Below are 25,298 nucleotides of genomic sequence, written 5' to 3' on the forward strand. Positions count from 1 at the left end.
ATTTAAATGGAGTACGTTTCATTTTCTTCAGCATTACTGTAATAAAGTGCACTGAAATCAAACAACAACAACAATAATACATACAAAGAACATTTGTGGGCAGGTTGCATACTGAAAACAGCTTCACAATAACCGAAATGCATAGAAATGAGCATTTAATAAAATGAAATACAAAATCCAGCTTCGCTTGCATGTTTATTTAGAAAACACCACATTTGGCACACTAGAATAGTTCTTTCTGTATTACTGTATAGTTAAAAAAAATACAAATTAAACAACATAACGTTGTATGAACTGAAATTGTAGCCTAATGTGCATATTAAGGCACAAAGTGAACATATTAACGTACCACATTAACCTAAAGGGATTGTTCACGCAATAATGATAATTCTGTCATCATTTTCTCACCTTCCAGTGTTTTTTTCTTCTTTTGTGCACAAAAACAAGATATTTTGAAGTATGTTGAAAAACCAGTAACCACTGACATTCATAGAAGGAAAAACAAATACTATAAAAGTCAATGGCTACTGGTTTAAAACATTTTTAAAGCTTCTTTTTCAAGAGAAGAAAGAAAATCAAAGAGGTTTGTAAGAGAAGGATGAGTAAATGACAGAATTTTCATTTTGGGGTGAACCATCGCATCAAGCTTTTGATCATACCGTAACATCTGTGCAAGCACAACATAATAAATCATGCCTTAGTTTTACTAATAATGTTGGTGCCACATTGTGTCTTTTTGGTTGTGCTTCTCTCTGATTTAAATCATTTTTAATGTCTCGCTAAAGGTCATTCCTACTCTTCTCTGTATGTAAACAAACAAAAGGCAGCATAAACCGAGCCATTTCTAGGCCTTTTGATTCTTTCACTACAAGTACACAAATGAAGAAAACAAATTAAATGCAACTCAAGGTATAATACACTTTCTGATTATACTTTAAGTCAAGCACACTGTAAAATATAATAGTAAACATCTGAAAAATATACATATAAGGCAACATAATACTGAGCTAACATGAACAAAATAAGCGAGTGCATACTTATAAAATAAAACATTTTTGGCTTAGCTATATATTTCAAGAATATTCATATACAATGTCAGCTCTCAGACTTGTTAAAATGATCTAAAGAGCATTTAAAGGGCTCGTTCACCCCCCCAAAAATGAAAATGCTGCTTTTTCCTCAAGAAAAAAAAAATCTTCAGATTACCTTGTTTTGTGTGCAACACAAAAAAGAAAGAAATGTTTAGAACCCTTTGAGTTTAAGCAAATGGTTAGAAATTTTTTTGATTTTTGAGTGATCTATACAGGGGTGACAGGGGGGGGATACATCCCGCTCACTTTTAGAGACAGACCATTTAGAAACAGGTGATTAATAATCCCTACTGAAAAAAACATCTTAAACCAGCCTAAGCTGATTGGCTGGTTTTAGCTGGTTGATACCATTGAAAACTTGAAACGTTAAATGCCAATTTTCTAACTCGTTGTATGAAAACACAGCCAGAGGGCGCCAAAACTCATTGAAATGCGATGACATCCTGCCCCCAAAGGCACTTAACTTTTTCATTTTTTCCTTGAGAAGTGTATTGACAAGACCAGACATAAACCGTCGAACGAGTAGAAGTGACAGACAAACTCCTAAAAATTTCAGCACGTCCCTGAAGGACAATTAAACGTCACAACAATTCTTCTCATTCAAAACAAAACAGTCACAAGTAAAGTCAAACTTAGCTGTAGTATCATTGTAACTCATCACTCGACAAGTAAAAATAGCAATTGTAAATCCATTTCTAAATCAAACAACAACAAAATTGTATAAAATAAAGGGTGTCTTTAACAGAAAACTGTTTTTATAATTCTTTTCTACATGTTTTTTTTATATTTTAATGAATTACTCTGGTAGAAAAACATCACAGAAACAAACAGTTCCAGAGAAACTTAGAAAATCAGGAAAAGGAAGGATTGTCAGGCCTTTTTCTTTTTCACCTAGGTATGGGAGGCAGGGGAGGTGCGCCTCGCTCTTTCTTCCCTGAACCTGAAATAGACAGAAACACACAAACAGGCACATAAACAAATGGATAAGGCCACGATTGTGCTGAGAGTTAATCAAAATATTCATTGGCATGGGAAAGCGACAGCTGTGGGTCAGCTTTGTCTATGTGCACAGCAAAAAAAAAGGAATAAGATGACTGTGATTGGTTACCTCGGCTTTCATTCCGGACTATTTTGCTAGGGTAGGTCTTTTGACAGGGGATGTAGGGATCTGGGGGTGGAAGATCCGATACAGGCCGGAATGTGAAGCGTGATTCCCATTCATCTTGAAGAAACAAATCAAAAACACACACCTTTAGAATATAGGTTGTACACACAGAAGAAAATATTGTGACTTCCTGAAGTATGGCAGGGTTTGTACATGAGCTACTGACAACATCTGAGATATGCAGTAAACTGTAATGCACTTAATATTAAAAGGGTATTCTTTTATCATTATTATATCATTTATGACTTTTATGGCAAATTATAGTAAAAAAAAAGACAAAACAAAACAATTATATTTCAAAAAGTAAAGATAGTATCAACTTAAGCACATACAATGAGAAAAAAACGAATAAACAAATAAAAAGATAAATAAAATTGTGGCTTAACAAAAACTACAATTGTATAATCACACAATACACTCTACTTTGCACTTAGCAAAGAAAAAGAATCAATTTGCTGGAACAAGGTCTAAATCTTACAATAAAACATGTTCTTAGATATATTTCCTAAATGGGTCCCAAATTTTCTTAAACTGGTTAGATGAACATCTAGACAGTCTAATTCTAAGACAGTCCAACTTTAAGAAGAAGAAGACATCACGAATCCACTGTGCTGGGGTTGGAGGTTTCTGATCCTTCCACCTAAGCAATATTAGTCGTTTGGCTAGGAGCACAATAAAGCTATGCAAGCAGATTGTATTTTTGTAAGATTATATGACATGGGCAAAATTCCAAAAATGACAATTAGTGGGCAAGGGTAGATAAATATACCTCCTCAAAAAAGATATAGTTTTAAAAATAGAGTCTCAAAATGTTCTTTGATTGTTTATTCAGAGGCAAAGTTAGTTTGTGTCGTCAGCAGTACTCTTTCAGGTTTAAAAAGACATACATTAGTCAAAATTATTTAGTTACTAAGTTTACATTAAGTTCACTACAATATTTTGGACTGAAAGATCCACTGTACTTGCTGCTCTCCGAATGTAAACATGTAAACACCTTAATCAAACAATTACTGTCGTGTAGGTTTTTCGCCAGGATAGGATGACAGGATAGTCTATACGTACACGGCTTTCTGGCACTACGTACCGAGTGCATCTAAGTTACCAAGTCGAAGATACGACGATTTCTCTTATACGACAAGCGGTATCAAACATTCCATTAAAACGACACTCTTCCAGCAGTTCCTCGCATCCAATATCTTGTTTGTCACAGGGGGCATACATGAAATGTTCCTGAATAAAGGTGAAAGTGCCAAACTGCAGTTAAAGTCGACAAATTAATAATTTGGCAAAGAATTTGAATACTGATGTCCATGTAAACTCCGTTACTGTCTTTCTCTCCTGCATCTGTGTGTTGATATGCCGCTGTGAAAATCAGCGCATGCCTGAACTGAAACTCCCATTTTCATGCAAACCCTTCCCTGTTTCCCTCCCCCGACACTCCCACCTAAACAGAGCTAGATTCACCCACTTTCTTGACTTTTTTAAAATTAGTGGTGTGAAGGGGGGTTGGGCGTTTCATGACCCTTTAACGACTAAATACAAACATAAAGACTGTCCCCATACCTATATGATGCTGACTGTGGTATCCATTGCCCATAGGAGCAGGAGTCGGCAGCAGAGGTCCAGAGGAGGGTCTGTCTGGAGGAAGTGGTGGCCTACTGCCCCCACGGTGAGTCTCGGCACCCGGTCTGTTTGGTGGGGGAGGGGCTGGCGATGACCTCATACTCCCTCCTCCTGGCCGGCCAGAAGGAGGTGGAGGCGGAAGAGGACCTGTGAATACAAACACAAATACAAATGATGAAAAAGACGATTTCGGGATCATCCTATAAAAACCTGCACCTCCTTCAATACCTGATCTTCCACTTGCATTTCTGCCCAGCGCAGGCGGTCTCTCAGATGGAGGTGGAGGAAGGGGTCCGGATCGCCCCGGTGGAGGAGCTGGCAGATGTGAGCCTAGTGACAGGTTTCGTTCAGGAAGTCGTGGCGTATGTTCTTCAGGAGTATTTGGGCTTGGGCGACCTGGTGGGAGTGGAGGTGCTGCACTTACTGGTGGCCTCAAAGAGGCAGGAGAAGGAGCTGGAGGGGGAGTTGGTTTGCTGCTTGCTGATGGAGGAGGTGGAGGGGGCGGGCTGTCCCGGGTCAGTGGCATAGAGCGGTTTGCGGGGGGAATAGGTGGAGGGCGGTCATCACCCCGACCCGGTGCAGGAGGAGGTGGAGGCCGTCCGGCGTAACCAGACGAAGGAGACGGTGCTGAAGGAGGACGACCTATACCGCCTGGCACTGGTGGAGGTGCAGGCTGACGCCCAGGAAGGGTTGGGGGTGGAGGGGTTGGTGCAGAGCCGAAGCGGGGAGTGCCTGGTAGTGCAGGTGGCCCCCTGCTCTGTGTGCTGCTCTGGAAGGGTCGAGGGGCACTTGGAAGAGGAGGAGGCGGCCCTCCTGGTGTTTCAGGACGGGGTGGAGTCATTCGTGCCCGTGGAGGATCAAAAGATTCACTGCGCTGAACAGGCAGACGAGGGGCGGAGCCAGTTCCTCCACCAAAGGGCCGCGGACCTGTGGTACGAGCACCAGGTGGCAGAACCGGAGGCCTGACACTCGCAGAGTCTGAAAGAGAGAGAGCAAACGGTTTCATAAACAGATAATCTAATTGGTGCACAACATTTCTTTTGTTCATTCAGCTTAAGGCTGGTTAGTTGCCATTTTTCTTTTAGTTGACATTTTCCTTTTAGAAGTAATTGGACAATGTTATACAGGTTTAATTTGTCAATGACATGCAAGCAAACAACCAAATAAAAGATTTCAAGAAATAAAAAAATTAATTGATTTACTTCCTGTCACATGAGGCCTTCAACTTCCAACCCCTAAATCCAGGATGCAAAATGGAGGCAAACTCTCCCAAGTGAAGGCAATTTTCATGATGCTAAAAATATTTTTTTGTTCACAAATATATATCAACATAATCATGAAGGTCTCTAGATTCATCCAAACAAAACAAATCTTTCAAGAGATTTAAATTTTTTCTATACTTTGTCAAAAGTTCAAGCGGCAACTATAGTTGCCGGTGGGCAAACACCTTGTAAGTACATAAATCATGGGGAATTAGTGAATAATGTGTTAATAAGTTAATAAATCAAGGTTATTGGTCTTGTTTGATGTTTTATGCGTTCATAATACCCCATATAAACATAACTTTACCATTTAACTGATACTTTAAACTAGCCTTTTTTTATACACAATTGGATACACAGCAAAATCGTCAGAATAAAATTAACATCTCCCTCTGATCCCACTCCGACAAAGAGTTAAAACAACACTGGAGCTGAGTTAAAGTGCTGAGTGAACAGAGAATAATGAACTCCTGCTGTTAAAGCAGAATCACTCAAGAAAAACTAAATTACAACCAAATTCAGCCACAACCTTGGGCCCTGCTGTACACACAAACATAGGTTTTGTCTAAATTGCAGCTTTTTTTTCTACACAAAAATGCCGTATCAGGTCAATGAAACCCCAATTCTTGAAAACTCTTGTCAGGATGAAGATTTTAAAAGTGCCAGGGTCTTTTTTTTTTTTTTTAGAAAATTGAGAAAAAACTGTTTACAAAAATACCTGTGTAGGTCTACAAAAGTCAGTAGTGAGAGATTTATTGAAAATACTTGTTTTGTCAGATGTCACATTGTGGTAAATATTCATTTTTGTGTATTTACACCAGTAATTACTGTATTTTTTGACTCTTTATATTTGATTTTTTATGTTATTTTTTCTTTGACTGCCGTAACTCTGTGGTGTGGGTCCAAATACTCTCTACTCTTGGGATTTTGCTGTGCAGGGAATATATTAATATTTGTATTAATTAATAACTCTAATTAATTATTGCAATATTTCAAATAATTCTCTCTCTCTCTCTCTCTCTCTCTCTCTCTTTCTCTCTCTCTATATATATATATATATATATATATATATATATATATATATATATATATATATATATATATATATATATATATATATATATATATATACATATATATATACATATATATATATATACATATACATACATATATATATATACATATATATACACATATATACATATATACATACATACACACACTGTATATATAATTTTTAATTTACCTTTTTGATTAGTTCTAAATTGATTAGTTCTTTGTGTTTTCATATTCATGAAATTATATGATAGATCATTTTCAGGGGGTTCATATCAAATAGTTTTCTAATTTTAAACATAATAAATGCATTTATTGATATGAATTAATCTGTTGCAAGCAGTTGTTTTGAGTTGAAATGCCAAAGGTTGCTTCTCAAAATAATCTGAAGCTTACTGCAACAAAACAATGTATTTTGTCACTAAAAAACAAGTCGAAGTGTTATTGAACTTTTAATTAATGGCAAAATTTAAAACAAGTTACACAGATAAGATAGGAATAAATGTGACTGTTGAGCCTTTTTAATAGGTAAACTTAAAACAAGTTATAACAGCTGAAATAAAGTCTTAAAAATAGAAGACTGGTTGTAACTAATGAAATCTCCTTGTAATTAAACAAAATTTGCAAGCAGAATACATAACTTTAAGCTTTATTAAAGTGAAAAAATTCATAATATTGCATTTAGGCAAAAATAACGTGTTGAACTCTTGACTGGATAAAGAGTTTTTACAGTGCAAGGGGTCGAGGGCAGTGCATGGGGAGCTGGGACAAGTCAAAATGTCTATACTCAATCCCTGGTGAAGAAATGAATAAGTACACAGAGTAGTGTGTTTAACAAACGTGTGGTTGTGTGTGTGTGTGTGTGTGTGTGTGTGTGTGCGTGTGTGCGTGCGCGTGTGTGTGTGTGTGTGTGTGTGTGTGTGTGTTCTTACCATCTCGAGTGGAGCGCAGCTTTGGCATGCCACCCTGGAAGAGCCCACCCAGACCTCCTCCGCCTCCGCCTCCTCCACCCCCACCCCCACCCCCACCAAACCCTCCTCCTCCTCCTCCGCCCCCACCTCCCCCTCCAGGCCCTCCTCCACCTTTGGGTTCTGCCAAAACAAACAAGTATTTAATATTTTGGAATGAAGAGCGAAACCACAAGGGTTTTTCATGCAAAAACTTTAGCCTTAAATAGTTTGTAAAGAAAACACACACTGTAAAAGTGATTATTTACTTCACTTAAAAAGAGAGTAAACCCGTTGCCTTAAATGCGACAAGTTGACTTTACTTAAATAAGTGAGTAAACCAGTCATAACTTTGAACTGTTAAGTTGATTTAACCTAATATTTATAATTATGCACATGGTTCATTTACTTAAAGATTTTAAGGCAACTCACTAATTTGAAGTAAAGTCAACTAATAATTTTTTTTCAGTGCAGGGGTCAAAAAAATTAAGCTGGGGTTGTTTTTAGTTCAAGAACACAACAAGTCCATAAGGGGCAAGTTCTTACTGTCAAGTACGGGGGCACTGCGGTCATTTGTAACAGCCTTCTTCAGCCTGGCTCCTTTACTGATGTCTGACAGTAAAGCATTCCTGCCCTGCTGCTCCGATCTGTTCAAGACAGGTTTCTCTGTGTTGGCCTGTGAGCAAATACAAGCACAGATATTTTCTGTATAAAAATCTGATACTGCATATACAGTGCATCCGGAAAGTATTCATAGCACTTCACTTTTTCCACATTTTTTTTATGTTACAGCCTTATTCCAAAATGCATTAAATTCATTTATTTCCTCAAAATTCTCCACACAATACCCCATAATGACAATGTGAAAATAGATTTTTTTAAATTGTTGCAAATTTAACAAAAAAAAAAAAAAGCTGAAAAATCACATGTACAGAAGTATTCACAGCTTTTGCTGTGAAGCTCTAAATTGAGCTCTGGTACATTCTGTTTCCACTGATCATTCTTGAGATGTTTCAGCAGCTTAATTGGAGTTCACCTGTGGTAAATTCGATTGATTGGACATGATTTGAAAAGGCATATACCTGTCTATATAAGGTCCCAGGGTTGACAGTGCATGTCAAAGCACAAACCAAGCATGAAGACAAAGGAATTGTCTTGTAGACCTCCGAGACAGATTGTCTCGAGGCACAAGGCTGGGGAAGGTTACAGAAAAATTTCTGCTGCTCTGAAAGTTCCAATGAGCACAGTGGCCTCCATCATTCGTATGTGGAAGATGTTTGGAATGTTTGGACTCTTTCTAGAGCTGGCCGGCCATCTAAGCTAAGTGAAGGGCCTTAGTCAGGGAGGTGATCAATAGCCCGATGGTCACTCTCTCGGAGCTCCAACATTCTTCTGTGGAGAGAGGAGAACCTTACAGAAGGACAACCATCTGTGCAGCAATCCACCAATCAGACCTGTATGGTAGAGTGGCCAGACGGAAGCCACTCCTTAGTAAAGGGCACATAGCAGCCCGCCTGGAATTTGCCAAAAGGTATCTGAAGGACTCTCAGACCATAAGAAACCAAATTCTCTGGTCTGATGAGACTAAAAAAAAGCATGTTTGTGGCAGCATCACGCTGTGGGTATGTTTTTCAGCAGCAGGAACTGGAAGACAGTCAGGATAGAGGGAAAGAGGAATGTACCAATGTACAGAGACATCCTCAATGAAAACCTGCTTCAGAGTGCTCTTGACCTCAGACTGGGGCGACGGTTCATCTTCCAGCAGGACAATAACCCAAAGCACACCGCCAAAATATCAATGGAGTGGCTTCACAACAACTCGGTGAGTGTCCTTAAGTGGCCCAGCCAGAGCCCAGACCTAAATCCTATTGAACATCTCTGGAGAGATCTGAAAATAGCTTTAAACCATCCAACCTGATAGAGCTTGAGAGGTACTGCAAAGAGGAATGGGCAAAATTCCCAAAGACAGGTGTGCCAAGCTTGTGGCATCATATTCAAAAAGACTTGAGGCTGTAATTGCTGCCAAAGGTGCATCAATAAAGTATTGAGCAAAGGCTGTGAATACTTCTGTACATGTGATATTTTTATTTTTAATAAATTTCCAACAATTAAAAAAAAATATTTTTTCACATTGTCATCATAGAGTATTGTGTGTAGAATTTTGAGGAAATAAATTAATTTAATGCATTTTGGAATAAGGCTTTAACATAAAAAATGTGGAAAAAGTGAAGCACTGTGAATATTTCCCGGATGCACTGTAGCTGGAATACCACACAAAACGCTTGTATTGATTCTTGACAGTTCTACATGGAAAAGTTTTATAAAAAGACAAATCCAGTCAGCAGATTTTGCTCGGCTGAGTTAACAATCTGCAGGGAAATTTGTGATGGGCACACATTCAGATTTATTAGCTTCAGATTGTCATTCGATTCAGATGAAAGATGTAAAACTTTGAAAATTGAGCTGGAGGAGGATAATATTTTTATATTTGTTATGATATAAAAAGTTGTATAGTGAATTCCGACTGTGTGTGTGTATATGTGTGTGTGTTTACCTGTGAGAAGGTGGGGGGTGGGGGAGGGGGAGGGGGAGGAGGTACGGGCATAGCTTCTCCTTGGTGTCACCTCCTCTCACTGAGTCCTGCCAAACGAAAAGAGAATTTGATATTTTCAGGAGAAATCAAAATGTTGAAGTGTAAACTTCTCTAAAATATTCTTAAACATTTTCTAATAAATGTTTTAGATGTTGAATGGAGTGTTTTCAGACAAGCTTTTTACATCAATAGAAACTCCACAGAGTTGCGTACTGCCCTCAATGCTTTTTATATTGTACACAAATGTCGCAGCACTAAGGACAATTGCCCTTTAGTCAAACATGCTGATGACACAATTTTTTTTCCTTGTTAACAAACACAGATTGTAATGACAGCGATAATCATAATGAGATTTTTAGGTAGTGCAATGAAGCTGAACTACAACTGAACATCACAAAAATGAAAGAGATGGTGATTGATTTTAGAAAAAATGCCTCAGAAGTGAAACCGCTGTATTTTATTGGAAAGCAATTATTTAGGAATATAAGTATCTTTGCACAATCTTTGATACTACATTAAAGTACCAGCAGAACTCAGAAGATGCTACTAAGAAAGTGCATCAGAGAATGTATGTTCTTAGGAAACTGAACTGAAAAATATACTGAGAACTTTTTTACTACCTATATTGAGAGTATATTAAGCTATTCCTCTTTATGCCGGTTCTCCTGACTTTCCGTTAGAGACAAAAAAAAAAAATCGCCTTCAAAGCTTAGTCAAGACTTGCTCCAAGATTATTGGTTTGCCTCTGCGGGGTCTAGCAGAGCTTCATGAACAGGAAATAATAAGGAAAACTCAAAGTGTGATAGGAGATGATTCCCATCCCCAAGCCTTTTTTGTATTGTTGCCCTCTGGAAGAAGGTTTAGAAGCATTAAACGCTCTTCTAACAGATATAAATTAACCTTTGTTCCTGAGGCAATAAGACTTAGTTTGTAACCTTACATTTTAGCAAGTTTTAAATGTATGGTCCTTTCTTATTGGTTTTTTAGTACTACTTGTGAAGTTATTATGAAGCATGCTGGATTGTGTTTCTTTTAATATTGTTTGTAAGTGATTTGTCTCTTTATGTTTTTGGTGCATCATGATGGTAGCAGCTGGGGGTGGGGGGGACGTCCCCTGCACTTTTAGAGACAGACCATTTAGAAACAGATTAAAAATGTAAACCTTTGGATTTCATACAGCTGTCCCCCAACTTTTAAAATGTCCACTACACCCCTGATGGTACTGCCCTAATTTAATTGCCCCTGGTGGGATTAATAAAGTTGTTAAACTTAGACTAGTCAAAAAAATAGACAGAACATCCTGATAAAATATTATTAATACGCTTAAAAAAAAATGATTCCTTGGATTTCCTACTTTTTTAAGGCAAGTAGTTACAAACAGATTATATGGGCTGAATTTAAACAAACAAATTAAATTAGTGATGTTAAACTTAACTTGTGTTTAAATTCAGCCCATATACATTTTTTACAAGCACTTAAAAAAGTGAGCAAATCCAAATAATATTTTTTTATACATTCATGTAATTAAAGGTGCAGTAGGAGATCTGCCAAAATGCTAACCCGTTAGCATAATAGCTTCGAAACACAGTCCCACCCCTGCCATCCAAAGCCACGACTCCTGAAACACAAATGCGCACATGACAGCAGACAACCCACTAGTTCATGTCATTCACCAGTTAGAAATGTAGTTAGTGGTTGGCCGGCAGTGTGCAAAAATTACACTTATTACTAAGCCACACTTGCAGGCTATTTCAGACTGAATATTCAGAGTAGCATGATAAGCAATATAGGGGCTGCGTCACGGGTCATCATTGTTCAAAAGTGAACCATTGTGAATATAAAACCAACTTTAGCTCAGTAAAGCAGGCTATGTGGAATAGCGCCATTTACTGATGTTTTGTTGTTAAACTAAATAAAAATCTTCATTATCGATGCTGTAAAAAGAAAATAGTCACATCAATCTATCGCTGGAAGATTTCAGTGGCCAAACAACACTTCTGTGCATAAAACCCTCATAACAACAACATCTATATCAGCTTTGCATGACTAAATACTTTTAAAACAGAACATTACCTGTCTAAAAGAAATTCTTCAGCCATGGTGTCGTCCTTCCTCCAGCGTGCAAAAGTAACTACAATATTGATTCTTTAATTTGAAAAGTTTTGATTGAACATTTGATTTTACCGCTGTGTCTCGCATCCAGGTGTGCACGCGCTAATAGCCAATCTGCGTCAACAGAGATGCGCAGATGCACAAATCTGCATTTGTTTACAGACACTTTGGGCTATTTATCAGAGTTATGGGAATTGTCAGCCCGACAATATTTAATTGGATGAAGATTTTTTACTTTTATGAATTATAAAAATACATTTAGATCATTTGCTTTAATCATCACTATTAGACTGCGAAGAGACTTTCAACCAGCACAACCAAAAATGTTACTGAAGACAATCACCTACTGCACCTTTAAGGTTTAAGGAAATTATGTTTAATTTAGGTTTATCAAGTCCTCTAGTTAATAAATAATGGATGCAATTAGCTTCTTGCTGTTGTTTTTAGGTTGTGTACATTTTTGACTTTTGATTCAGAAATCTTTTTTTGATCACCATATAATTTGACACATTTCAAGCAAAGCAAAAACTCTTAATACTCGATACCTCAATGCAGAATGCAGATAGAAATATATAGCATATTTGCTATTAATCACATTTTTGATCTTTAAATCTGCTTACAACATGCTTGCACAACGTGAGCAATATATCTAGAACTAAACAGTATATCATAAAATGTAATTTTGTGTTTATAAGTTTGTTAACTGGAACTTTCCTGCTGTATCTAGCTTTAAAATGAGTCACGAGGACTCATCCGGCCACATGACCACAAACAACAGTCTTTCTTCCCCAAAGTGACCTTCACATGGACCCTTAGCTAATAGTCTTCATTAAAAGGGACATATGAAGCGATTCAGTGGTTAACTTTTTGGGTAGGAAATAAAAATTGCATCGCTTTCAAGAAGTGCTCCTCAAGGATGTATGTCATTTGAAATTCGCTCATTGCCTTTACGCCTCATTATCTTTGACCTTGTTATGCAGTCAGCGGTGCTTAAACACACCACTAACAGGAAACCCAACTGTAGCACGAATAGCAACTTCTGAAACATCGCAGCACTATTCAAGTCACACGTAACAGGCCTAAATCACTCCCTAAATCACTGGTTCTAAACTAACCACGACATATGACTGTACTAAAGTGGTCTCACACAGCCACAAAGTTTTGACTGAGTCGGACAGCAAGTAGCAAGTGTTGAAATTCACACCAGCAACCAATACTGTGCATGTAATGACAACATGTGGGAAATACCATATCTAAAAAGGTCATTTCTGCAATGTAGAAAGCCTACTGCAACATTTTAGTTCTTGCAAAACATATCTGATGTACATGTAAAATATTATTAAAAAAGGAATGTGTTTTAGAGACACATGCACTATTAGACTAATAACTAAATGTTATTAATTTGATGTGCTTTACTTTAAAAATTGAGTAAACCTGTTGCTTTTAAAAGCAATTACTTGACTTTTGTTAAAAAAAAAAAAACGAGAAAACTCATTGCCTTAAAATTATTTAAGGGCACCTTTGATGTAAAATTAACTTTTATACGCTGTTTGGACAGAACGTGTGTAGACAGAATGTGTCTACTGTCATATTCAGAAATCAGAAAGAGCTTTATTGCCAGGTATGTTCACACATACGAGGAATTTGTTTTTGTGACAGAGCTTCTACAGTGCAACAGGATTACAGAGACAGGACAAAAACAGATAATAAATATGTTTTAAAAAATACAAGTAGTGAATGCAAATATACAAATTGACAAGTGTATGTACAGCTATATTACTATATACAATGTTATTTGTGCAGCTGTTATGTGCATATAGTGTAAGTGTATATGTATACAAGTGTTCAGCAAGTAGTGATGTTGGTTTCGCAATTATTATCATCAAGTGTTCATGAGATGGATTGCCTGAGGGAAGAAATAGTTTCTGTGTCGGGCTGTTCTGGTGCGCAGTGCTCTGTAGCGTCGACCAGAAGGTAACAGTTCAAAGAGGCATTGTGCTGGGTGTGAGGGGTCCAGAGGGATTTTGGCAGCCCTTTTGCTCGCTCTGGATAAGTACAGTTCTTGGGGAGTAGGAAGGGTTGTACCAGGGATTCGCTCAGCAGTCCGAACTATTCGACGTAGTCTTTGGAGATCCTATTTAGTAGCTGAGCTAAACCAGACAGTTATTGATGTGCAGATGACTGATTTAATGATGGAGGTGTAGAACTGTTTCAGTGAAATCAACACAACAAGTCTCTTTTTTAAATATCCCAACATTTATTTGTATATCCCAGAACTGGATTTACAAAGAGACTGGGATTAAAAGATCTGTTCCAACTCTCTGTGATCATCTGCACCTCAAGAATGAGTTTAAACGTTTTAAAAACAGAGCATGTTTGCAATAAAGTAACGACAGTAAAATTGCTATGTAATTCATAACTGCTGGTTTTTTGTGACTCATTTCAAAAAGGCTTGAATAAACTCCACCACAAATGCTATATCAAATAACCTTACTTGAAGTTTTTGACTAATAAACTGGATCTCTGTTTCATCCGTGTCTGTATCCGTCACTTACTGCTGTTTAACTGATGTAATTCAGGAAGCAAACACACATCTGGGAACGGTGATCGGAGAGAAGAAGCTCATTTACATATAAAACACTGGCTACAAAAACAGCTACACTTTGCTTTAAACTGAAAATGGGCATATTCTGCATTGTATAACACATAATCTGATGGGTATTTTAAAGCTTAAATGTTACAAACACATTCTTATGAAGACTTATAAAAGGGATGAAATAAGTAGCTGAATTTTGTGCATGATTATAAAATTAAAGGGTCAGTATCTAAGATCACAGTCAAAATTCAAAATCTTGAGTGTTTTTTCACCCCCTTGACCTTTTTTTGCCACCCTTTTCCCTCTGACAAATCAACACGACATAGGTTGCCAGATTGGCAACACTGACAGGAGTAAGCATGCCTTACAATCAAGCCTTACAATGTATAAGCTGCTAAGCTAATGTTTACGTTTGTTATATTTATAGTATTTGCTAATTAACCAGCACCTCATGTACATTTTTATATCTCTGAATCTGCTTCTCATTTCAGAAGCTATTTTTACATTTTCCACACCCGCACATATTGAGGCAGCCTTCACAACTGAAACAAAATCAACAGTGTTTTCAGTCAAGGCAACTCAGGGAGACAAAATATATTTGGGTAAACTGGTGTCATGCCGAAAAGTGCACCCCTGCCAGATTATGTACCCCCTTATTTACTTGTATAGGCAGGGCTTAATTTGTGCCGGAACAATGATCCAGCATCTCATTTTACCGGTCCCCCTCACTTTCACTTTCTTCCGCGACTCCCCAACCCTCTTTACTTTCGTCCACAACAACCCCCCGCTCTTCACTTTCGTCCTGCGTCCGCGACACCCCTCTGCCATCCAACATCATCACCTGTGGGTGCAAATGCCTCGTTGTTGCCAGAGGTCTGAGGAGAATGGCCAGACTGGTTCCAGCTGATAGAAAGGCAACAGTAACTCAAATAAGCACTCGTTACAACCAAGGTATGCAGAAGAGCAACTTTGAACACACAACACGTCCAACCTTGAGGTGGATGGGCTACAGCAGAAGAAGACTACACCGGGTGCCACTCCTGTCAGCTAAGCACAGGAAACTGAGACTACAATTCACACAGGCTCACCAAAATAGGACAATAAAAGATTGGAAAAAACGTTGCCTGGTCTAATGAGTCTCAATTTTTGCTGCGACATTTGGATGGTCGGGTCAGAATTTGGTGTCAACAACATGTAACCATGGGTCCATACTGCATTGTATCAATGGTTCAGGCTGGTGGAGGTGGTGTAATGGTGTAGGGTATTTTTTCTTGGCACACTTTGAGCACATTAGTACCAGTTGAGCATGGTGTCAATGCCCCAGCCTACCTGAGTATTGTTGCTGACCATGTCCATCCCTTGATGACCACAGATCTTCTGATGGCTACTTCCAGCAGGATAACACACCATGTCATAAAGCGAGAATCATCTCAGACGGGTTTCTTGAACATGACAATGAGTTCACTGTACTCAAATGGCCTCCACAGTCACCAGATCTCAATCCAACAGAGCACCTTTGGGATGTAGTGGATCTGCAGCAACTGTGTGATTCTATTATGACAATATGGACCAAAATCTCTGAGGAATTTTCCAGTACCATGTTGAATCTTTGCCAAAAAGAATTAAAGCAGTTATGAAGGCAAAAGGGTGTCAAACCCGGTACCAGTAAGATGTACCTAAAAAAAGTGGCCAGTGAGTGTATATACAGTGTACGTTTAAATTCCTTTCACAGAGAACAATTTCAAACTTTGGCAAAACCAAATGTCTCAGAATTCATTTGCAAGTTCGATGAAAGACCCCTGAGGCTGATATCCGGAGAAGATCATCAACAGGAAGAGCTACAGCAATATACCTCTCACTTCTCGTTTTCTCTGTTCATTAACCCACATCCACACAAAGGTGGCAAAAGAAACAACAAAAGGTGTAAAGGCAGAAGTGGGAACACACACAGATGAGACTCAAAAGAGAGCAGAAAAATGCGGAAACAGACTTGGTTTACAAGCTCTTTAAACCATCTGCTCTTTCATCATGGGGATCTCTCAAGGGCGTCTTTCTGAGAGCCACATCACACTACTTCATTTCTACCTCTCTCTCCCTCTCTCTCTCTCTCTCTCTCTCTTTCACTTCCTTTCTCGCTCTCCTTCTCTTAGTTATTTTTATTCCGAGGTAAAGTTGACATCCGGACAGTTTGGCAAATGTTCTGAAAACTTCCTGATGCAGTGCAAAAAAAAGTTAATCACAGTACAATGCACACACGCATATCATTTCCATGAACAATTACACATAGTTAGGTAATGGTGATCTGGCTTCTTGTTACTGATAACCAGAGCCAGACGAAAACTGACAAAGACGTTTTAAACTATTTCAGTGCAGAATATTGTAAAAATAAATAAATAAACCTGTGGATTAATGCAGAATGTTTATTTTTTTAAATAAAGTAGCTAAGACGTTACAAATTAAAATTTTATCATTTGATTTACAATTCTATTTTGTCATTTTAAGGTTTACAGTGCAAATCCATTTAGAAATACAACATCTAATCTAATATTAGATAAACATTTTAAACAATACTCTTAATAACTCTTATATAAAATAAAAATTTTCTAACTATTTTGTAAGACTAGTATTTAGCTTAAAGTGCAAGTTAAACATTAACTAAGTGAATTAGGCAAGTTAGGATAACTAGGCAATTTGTTGGATAAGTGGTTTGTTATCTAGCTCAATGGTCTCAAACTTGATTCCTGGAGAGCCGCAGCTCTGCACAGTTTTGCTAAAACCCTAATCAAACACACCTGATAGACACTACTAGATCAGCTGTGTTTGATTAGGGTTGGAGTAAAACTGTGCAGAGCTGCGGCCCTCCAGGAATTGAGTTTTAAGACCACTGATCTACATAGTCGAAAATATATTTCTTAAAAGGGCTTATAATTTTGACCTTAATAAATAAAAACTGCTTTAATTCCAGCGAAACTAAAAGATAAAATTATCTTGGTCTGTTAAACGTCACTTGGGAAATATTTGAAAAAGAATTTTGACTTCAACTGTATGTATGCATATGTATGCATGTATGTATCAATGCATATGTATGCATGCATGTATGCGCAGGCAGGCAGGCAGGCAGACAGACAGATAGAAACAGTTTGTTTATAGATAGATAGATAGATAGATAGATAGATAGATAGATAGATAGATAGATAGATAGATAGATAGATAGATAGATAGATAGATAGATAGATAGATAGATAGATAGATAGATAGATAGATAGATAGATAGATAGATAGATAGATAGATAGATAGATAGATATTTAGTCACAATTATAAATAGATGTAACTACGGAAATCTGTAGAGGTTTCTGTGGAATTCTGTGGAGTCTACTGATAACATTAAAATCACTACTTGGAAATGTCAGAAGCACAGGGTTGTAGTCATTATCCTAATTTAATACCAAATAAATTGTTCCCTTGCTCTAAAAGCCCCAACGTTTTTTGGAGGGAAATAAACTGTATTTTAAAAGTTACATTATTATGTTATATTTGTGACCTTGGACCTCAAAATTAGTCTTATGTTGAACAGGTAATACATAATACACTGAAAGAAATGCACTGAAAAAAAATTATTCAAAGATGATTCCTTGGATTTACTCAATTTTTTTTTATGTTGAGTGGTTGTAAATTTATTTGGGCTGAATTTAAACAAACAAATTAAGTTGAACATTATGAAATGTAATTTGTTTGTTTAAACTCAACACAAATAAATTGTTTGCAACAGTTTTGCATGCAACAATTTTTTCAGTGGATTTACTCAATTTTTAAGTGGTTGTAAACAATATATATGGTCTGAATTTAAACAAACCAATGAACGTTCAATGAATGTTCAATGAGTTGAACATTACTAAATTTAATGTGTTTGTTTAAATTCAGCCACTGGTATAAATAGTTTGCAACCACTTAACTTAATAAAGAAAATAAATAAATGAATAATTTCTTTCAGTGATGGGTCAAAAATATAGATTTTTATTTTATGCTAAAAATCATTACAATATTAAGTTTAAAGTTTTAATATTAAGCTCATATTCCATGAAGACATTTAGTAAACCTCCTACCATAAAATATAAAACCTTATTTTTTTATTAGTAAAATGCATTGCAAAGTACATAATTTGGACAACTTTAAAGATTATTTAGATGTTTAAATAATGGTATCTCAACCAAATACGGTCTCATGCTAAGAAACCCTACAATAATGGAAACCTTATTTATTCAGCTTCAGCTAATTCACCCTTATGACTGGCTTTGTGATCTAGGGTCACATACTTTCTTTAGTAAAAAAGAGAGGAGGGAGGGGGAGATGTCATTTAAAATGACCAAACTGACGTTTTTTTTCCAACAACAGAAAATATCTACTACCATCTAACATTAATGCAAAGTGTACATTATCTTTGCCCTAGTTATGTAGCGCTGCTTCAACACCACTATCAGAAAACTCATCTGCAGCATGATATAGCAATTTCAGAAACATCATCACACCTTCAGTTGACACTTAACAGGCCTGAACCACTCGCTAAATCACTTTCAGTAATCTAACCACGATACCAGAGTGAAAAAGATTGGACAGTATATAGCATGCGAGATATAAGTGATATAGCATGTTGGGGTAGTGCTGTTTGAACCTGTTTGAAAACATGTAAGGTGTTTAAAACATGAACATGGCCATTTTTTGCTAATTCGTGAGCTTTGAAGCTGTGGAGGGATAGAAATCAGAGCCATTAAGAGATTTAGAGAGATAAAGATATTCAGAGGAATGAAAAAAGCAGCCATTGTACAAATGTAGACGTTAATAACTCTGATGGTTGGTTTAAGGGTTGGGGAAGGTGTAGACGTTAATAACTGTGATGGTTGGGTTAAGCGTTGGGGAAGGTGTAGACGTTAATAACTGTGATGGTTGGGTTAAGGGTTGGGGAAGGTGTAGACGTTAATAACTGTGATGGTTGGGTTAAGGGTTGGGGAAGGTGTAGACGTTAATAACTGTGATGGTTGGGTTAAGGGTTGGGGAAGGCGTAGACGTTAATAACTGTGATGGTTGGGTTAAGGGTTGGGGAAGGTGTAGACGTTAATAACTGTGATGGTTGGGTTAAGGGTTGTGGAAGGTGTAGACGTTAATAACTGTAATGGTTGGGTTAAGGGTTGGGGAAGGTGTAGACGTTTATGACTGTGATGGTTGGGTTAAGGTTTGGGGTAGGTGTAGATGTAAATAACTGATGGATGGGTTAAGGGTTGGGGAAGGTGTAGACATTAATAACCATGATGGTTGGGTTTAGGGTTGTGGTAGGTATACCACATGTCTTTGGAAACCGGAGCACCCGGAGGAAATCCACGCCAACACGGGGAGAGCATGCAAACTTCACACAGAAATGCCAACTGACCCAGCTGAGGCTCAAAACAGCGACCTTCTTGCTGTGAAGCGATTGTGATAGCCACTGCGTGACCGCGTTGCAGCCTATTATTCCTATATGTTTTTTTTTTTTTTTTTTCTGAACTGATAATTTGAACCTTTGTCAATGTGTATGATGACAATGTTTAAAATAAAAATTGTTGCTAAAAGAAATACAATAAAATGAACAAACCAATGAGAAGTGCTGCGTGTTTTCTAGAAAGTCTAACAGTATTTAGATTCACAAACTGAACAATCAAATGAGCCAAATGATAAACATTCACTAAATGTTGAAACTTTGCAATCGTTCACAAATCACATGCATTTCTCAACCACGATCCCTACTTGACATCACACACCCAACAACATGGCTACTGTGAACACGCACATTGAAATGTTCATTCTTAAAGTAACAATATATTGTGCAGGCCTAGAAAATTACTGTACCTTTTCCTGAAGTGGAAATTACAAGTGTGTGAGAAGAGAAGAAAAGAATATGTCGGAAACTGACTCAGACGAAACGTTCCTGGACATGCACTATATTTACATTCCAGTGTCCTGAGAGAGAACAGTGCAGATGGACTATTGAGAATGTGGTGCTGGATTTACACCACTGTCCGGCCGGTGCTCTACATCCAGCAGTCTGAAATGTATAAAACAGGGTCTTTGGCTGGACATTATGTTCTTTCTGGAAGTCTGTGTTTTTGAATGCCAGTGTCTAATATAAACCCATGTTGCATTGCACTTCTTGTAGCAGTCGACCCTTCATCCAAACTGGCATACTGTGCTCTAAATAGTGTTTGATTAGGCCTGTCACAATAATCAATATATCTACTTAATCACACAACATTTGGTCATGAGCTCAATCATGTTTGGTGATGCAATATATATCGCCAATACATAACCAATATTTTAGCTGATTGTGCGACATCTCTATCTCTACTAGAGGTTTCAGTGTCAGTATGGTTAAAAAAACACTATAATATTTACTATAAATTACTATAGTATATTTTCATGTGGGTGTCTGATGACTGCAAATAGGCCTGGCAGCAGATATCACAGCCTTTGTTATTTTTTTATCTTGCACTTTTTAACATTTATTATTATTTATTTAGGATATGCGTTTTCACGTTCTGACTCCAATGCCTGATAACTAAATATATTTTGGTGCAATATATTTATCACACAACAAAAAATAGATATCGTGACAAGCCTACAGTATGTGTGATGGCAAGCAACTTTTACATTTAATTAATAAAGCAGAACAAAACATGTAAAGGCTGTTGTAAATATAGAGAATTCCCAAGCGATGTCAATACATTTGTTAAAGTTGATTTTTTTTTGTTATAATGCGGAAATGTCAAAGATTAATACATCAAAAAGAGGCCAATATTTAATTTCAGTTACATGTACAATAAGTATTTGAGATATTTCAGTGTCTGCTGTCTCACTATATAAGCACATGATCTCCAGAGCTACTTTAAGTGTCACTTCAAAAGCATTTCACTGTTTAATTTGAGAAAACTGCATGTAAATGTGACTGTAAAATGTAAATCACAGAGAACATTTGTTTAAGTCTACATTTAAGAACATTTAAGTCTAACAATAAACTTAACTAAAATTGTAATGTAAAAACACAATCAGCAATTTTAAAATAACAACAAAACAACAAAAAAAAAATCCTATATTTATATATACACACACTCATCGGCCACTTTATTAGGTTCATTTTACTAGTATCGGGTTGTACCCCCTTTTGTCTTCAGAACTGCCTTAATCCTCCGTGGCATAGATTCAACAAGATACTGGAAATATTCCTAAGAGATTTTGCTCCATATTGACATGATAGCATCACGCAGCTGTAGATTTGTCGACTGCACATCCAAGATGCGAATCTCCCGTTCCACCACATCCCAAAGGTGCTCTATTGGATTGAGTCTGGTGACTGTGGAGGCCATTTGAGTACAGTGAACTCATTGTCATGTTCAAGAAACCAGTATGAGTTGATTCGCGCTTTATGACATGGCGCGTTATCCTCCTGAAAGTAGCCATCAGAAGATGGGTACACTGTGGTCATGAAGGGATGGACATGGTCAGCAACAATACTCAGGTAGGCTGTGGTGTTGACACAAGGCTCAATTGTTATTGATGGGCCCAAAGTGTGCCAAGAAAATATTCTCCACATCATTACACCATCACCACCAGCCTGAACGGTTGATACAAGGCAACATGCCAAATTCTGACCCTACAATCCGAATGACGCAGCAGAAATCAAGACTCATCAGACCAAGCCAAATTTTTCTATTCTTCTAGTGTGCAATTTTGGTGAGTCTGTGTGAATTGTAGCCTCAGTTTCCTGTTATGGTCTTCTGCTGCTGTAGCCCATCCGCCTCAAGGTTGGACGTGTTGTGCGTTCAGAGATGCCATTGTTGGATTGACCATGTCTACATGCCTAATTGCATTGAGTTGCTGCCATGTGATTGGCTAATTAGAAATTTGCATTAACAAGCAGTTAAACAGGTGTAAATAATAAAGTGGCCGGTAAGTGTGTGTGTGTGTGTGTGTTCTCTTATATAAATACATTCAGCATCTTTAAATCAATAACTGAATTTGTTTGCGTTTTACCTGTTGTTTCTAATTCTTTCCCTCATAAAAGAACATAAGCACACTTGCTTACAAAAGCAATCGAAAATGTGGACAGGCATTTTTGAGATGCACTCAAAGACCCTGAACACAAAATCAACTTTTTTTTCAAATAATATTACCTCAAGTAAGAACGGATGGGTGGATTACTTCAACCACAACCTGCAGATGACACATGCAGAATCAGGCAGGAAGGGGCCGCCCACAGAGAAACGAACGGTAGTTAAATTGAAAGCATCATATCTTGTTGTAAAGCAGAATTCTGTCATTTGCACATTGCAATGTTTGCTTGCAGCACCACATCAGAGGCAAAAGCAGCTCGCTCAGCTAGCATAATATGAGCGCGTTCAAGCACATAATGTGCCCGCTGTCTCTGATTCTGTCTTTCCATCACTTAGTAGGCTGTCCGCTTCCTTTCTGAAACTCAGCATAATGTCGACACTTCTGGCTGCCTGCAGCCCTGTAGCAAACGGATGATCTCAGATTCTGTCGGTCACATGATTTCAGACTCTCTTCAAATCACTGGTCAAACAGACAGAACTTTAACCAGACAAGAGAGAAGTAGAAGTTATGACAGTACTTCTGTCAAAGAGGGGAAGTTAATGCAGAGAGGGAACTCTTATGCACTCTAATTTGACTAAACTTAACACTGCACAGCTAAGTTCATGCCTTCAATAGTAGCACTCTGTGATTTTAAAACCATTGCTTAAGTGTCACACTTTCAGAAAACCACGTGAAATACACCAAGAGCTCAACTTCGCATTGCCAATAGCATTTACAGCCTCATAAAAGTGTTTAATGCGAGAAAAAAAGCTTGCTTAAAAGTTTTCAATGAACAATACACTGTGATCTCTCAGACAAAATGACATTAACTTCCCTATTTAACCCTAATACAAACTAGTTCTAATCTGAGGTGTCCTTTTTAAAGGACTGAGCAGATTCTGCATTTGGAATAGCTTGTGTCACCGAAATAATGGGCTCTTTAATTCACAAGAAAAAAAAAGATGAAAGAAAAAAAAGGAAGCCGAAAAGCATATGACTTGCATTGCATCTCACTGTGGAGACCCCATGGCCTTTCAATTACAAACACATGCTCCTACTAGTTCGAGTCATTCCACAAATCGGTTCTTTTGAATGGTTCGTTTCACCGATTGAACAATTCAAGTTAAACTATTACTGTGGTCGATAATGTCCTTTAAAGGCACATTTAAGTTGACATTTTATACATTTTATATTCAATTACTTTAGCTACGCTTTTATTATTACAATTTTAGTCCAAAAGTTAAGAGTTGAACACATCTAAAAGATTCATACCAAATCGTCGAAACAAATCGCTCGGTTCTATTTTTAGCCGATTCAATAAAAAGATTCGACTTAAAAGAACGAATCGTGAGCCAATAAGAAATCGCTTGCAGCTATCAGAATTGATGATCATTGATGTCAACTGTTCATTATAAGAATTTGTAGTATTTTGTTTTTAGAAGATGTATTGTGTCTCTAAACTACAGAAGAAAACCTTAACCCTGCCACAAAATCTACGCTCAAACTGGCAACCCAGGAAGTAGGGGAGACTTTGCTTCCCCCAAAAGTTGGCACAGCTTGTGCTTTTGTGGAGGAAAATAGCTTTTTAAACTGACCACCTCATCCACACACTAAAATCTCACTCAATACTACAAGTGTGCTGCATTAAGAAATGCACAGCAAGGTCAAATCACAGACTATATCCATAACTGCGAGTGTTTTATACAGCAACAGTTTGCGTAAACACTTACCGGTGCTTCTTTTACTGCGCGTCCTCCGCTTACGAACCAAACGCAGCAACACTCATCCCCATGAAGCATCTACACAAACACAGAGGAACACAAGTTTTGGGCCACTCCTTCATGGCAGAAACACACACACAAGTTCTCCCCGCTGTTTCCGCCCAGCGCAGCGCGTGCCTGCAAGCCCATCACATTAGCTGGAATAAACATTCAAAGCTAATCGCTTAAACACCGCAAGTAGCAATTCAGCACATATAAGCAGTATCACATCTCTTTAAATGAGGGAAGTACAACTCAATGTCTTGAATTGGACGCGATATCTTTTTAATTCGTTTCTTTACCCAGTTTTTCTTCCTCCAGCAGAACAGCAGACTCAGTTTTCTTTATCCGGGACACTCGTCTGTGATGCAACGTCCAGATGTGACTGACTGACTGAGCTCAAACATCTGTCAAACTGTTGTGAGTGCGTGAGGCACAAAACAGCTCTGTGTGTAGAAAAAGTCACAGACATGTCAGTCATATTTTGGAAAAAAAAAAAAAACTAATATAAAAATATTAAAAATATATATAATATTTAATTAAAAATACATTAAAAATACAACAGTACCAGGCTGGTCTTTTTCTCTTATAATGGACCTTTCCCCCCACATTTTGTATTTGGTTAAGAAGTTTAAAAACACCATTTTGGTGACATTTAATGAAATATTTTGTGGTGAATTAGCTTGTCTTCCAGGATGTATGTGCATGCTTTTTGCAGTAGCAAAAACGTTGACTGTTTTGTCAAGTTGCAATCATGATTCATGTGCAAAATTTGTCAGTCCTAACACTCTACATTTTTTTAATGTGGACTTCCCTTAGAGGTAGACATAGCCAGGGGTGGATTTAGTGTCTATGCGGCCCTAAGTAGTTTCAGCCATGAGGCCCAAGTCCTGAAATGCACCCTTTCTACTCTTATTTAATTTTTATTTATATTGCTGTTTGTTACATAACTCAATCTTCTTTTCTACATTTTA

At 37.5% G+C, this 25,298-nt stretch overlaps 1 protein-coding gene across 2 annotated transcripts; it reads right to left on the minus strand.

The window, feature by feature from the left end:
* Window positions 1-1,807: 1,807 nt before the first annotated feature.
* On the minus strand, window positions 1,808-24,708 carry wipf1b (WAS/WASL interacting protein family, member 1b). 2 transcript variants are annotated; one of them, XM_056459582.1, is made up of 9 exons: window positions 24,627-24,708; window positions 24,295-24,363; window positions 9,702-9,787; window positions 7,694-7,823; window positions 7,133-7,291; window positions 4,108-4,857; window positions 3,820-4,026; window positions 2,200-2,313; window positions 1,808-2,031 (listed from the first exon to the last, which is right to left on the minus strand). In XM_056459582.1, exons 3-9 carry the CDS (start codon window positions 9,750-9,752, stop codon window positions 1,979-1,981), a joined length of 1,464 nt encoding a protein of 487 aa, XP_056315557.1. In that variant the 5' UTR covers window positions 9,753-9,787; window positions 24,295-24,363; window positions 24,627-24,708; the 3' UTR covers window positions 1,808-1,978. The 2 variants fall into 2 exon arrangements, with proteins under 2 accessions (XP_056315557.1, XP_056315558.1); XM_056459583.1 differs by lacking the exon at window positions 24,627-24,708 and having other exon boundaries at window positions 24,295-24,454.
* Between the last annotated feature and the right edge of the window lie 590 nt (window positions 24,709-25,298).

This window comes from Danio aesculapii, chromosome 6, assembly GCF_903798145.1.
Source record: "Danio aesculapii chromosome 6, fDanAes4.1, whole genome shotgun sequence".
Taxonomy (NCBI): domain Eukaryota; kingdom Metazoa; phylum Chordata; class Actinopteri; order Cypriniformes; family Danionidae; genus Danio; species Danio aesculapii.

What these genes read in the sequence shown, in the direction of transcription:
- wipf1b (XM_056459582.1), bottom strand. Translation starts at nt 9,752, where the DNA reads ATGCCCGTACCTCCTCCCCCTCCCCCTCCCCCACCCCCCACCTTCTCA. An exon ending in CAGTGCCCCCGTACTTGACA is followed by an intron (nt 7,292 to 7,693) that starts GTAAGAACTTGC and finishes TTGTTTTGGCAG; the next exon opens with AACCCAAAGGTGGAGGAGGG. An exon ending in AGTCCGGAATGAAAGCCGAG is followed by an intron (nt 2,032 to 2,199) that starts GTAACCAATCAC and finishes TGTCTATTTCAG; the next exon opens with GTTCAGGGAAGAAAGAGCGA.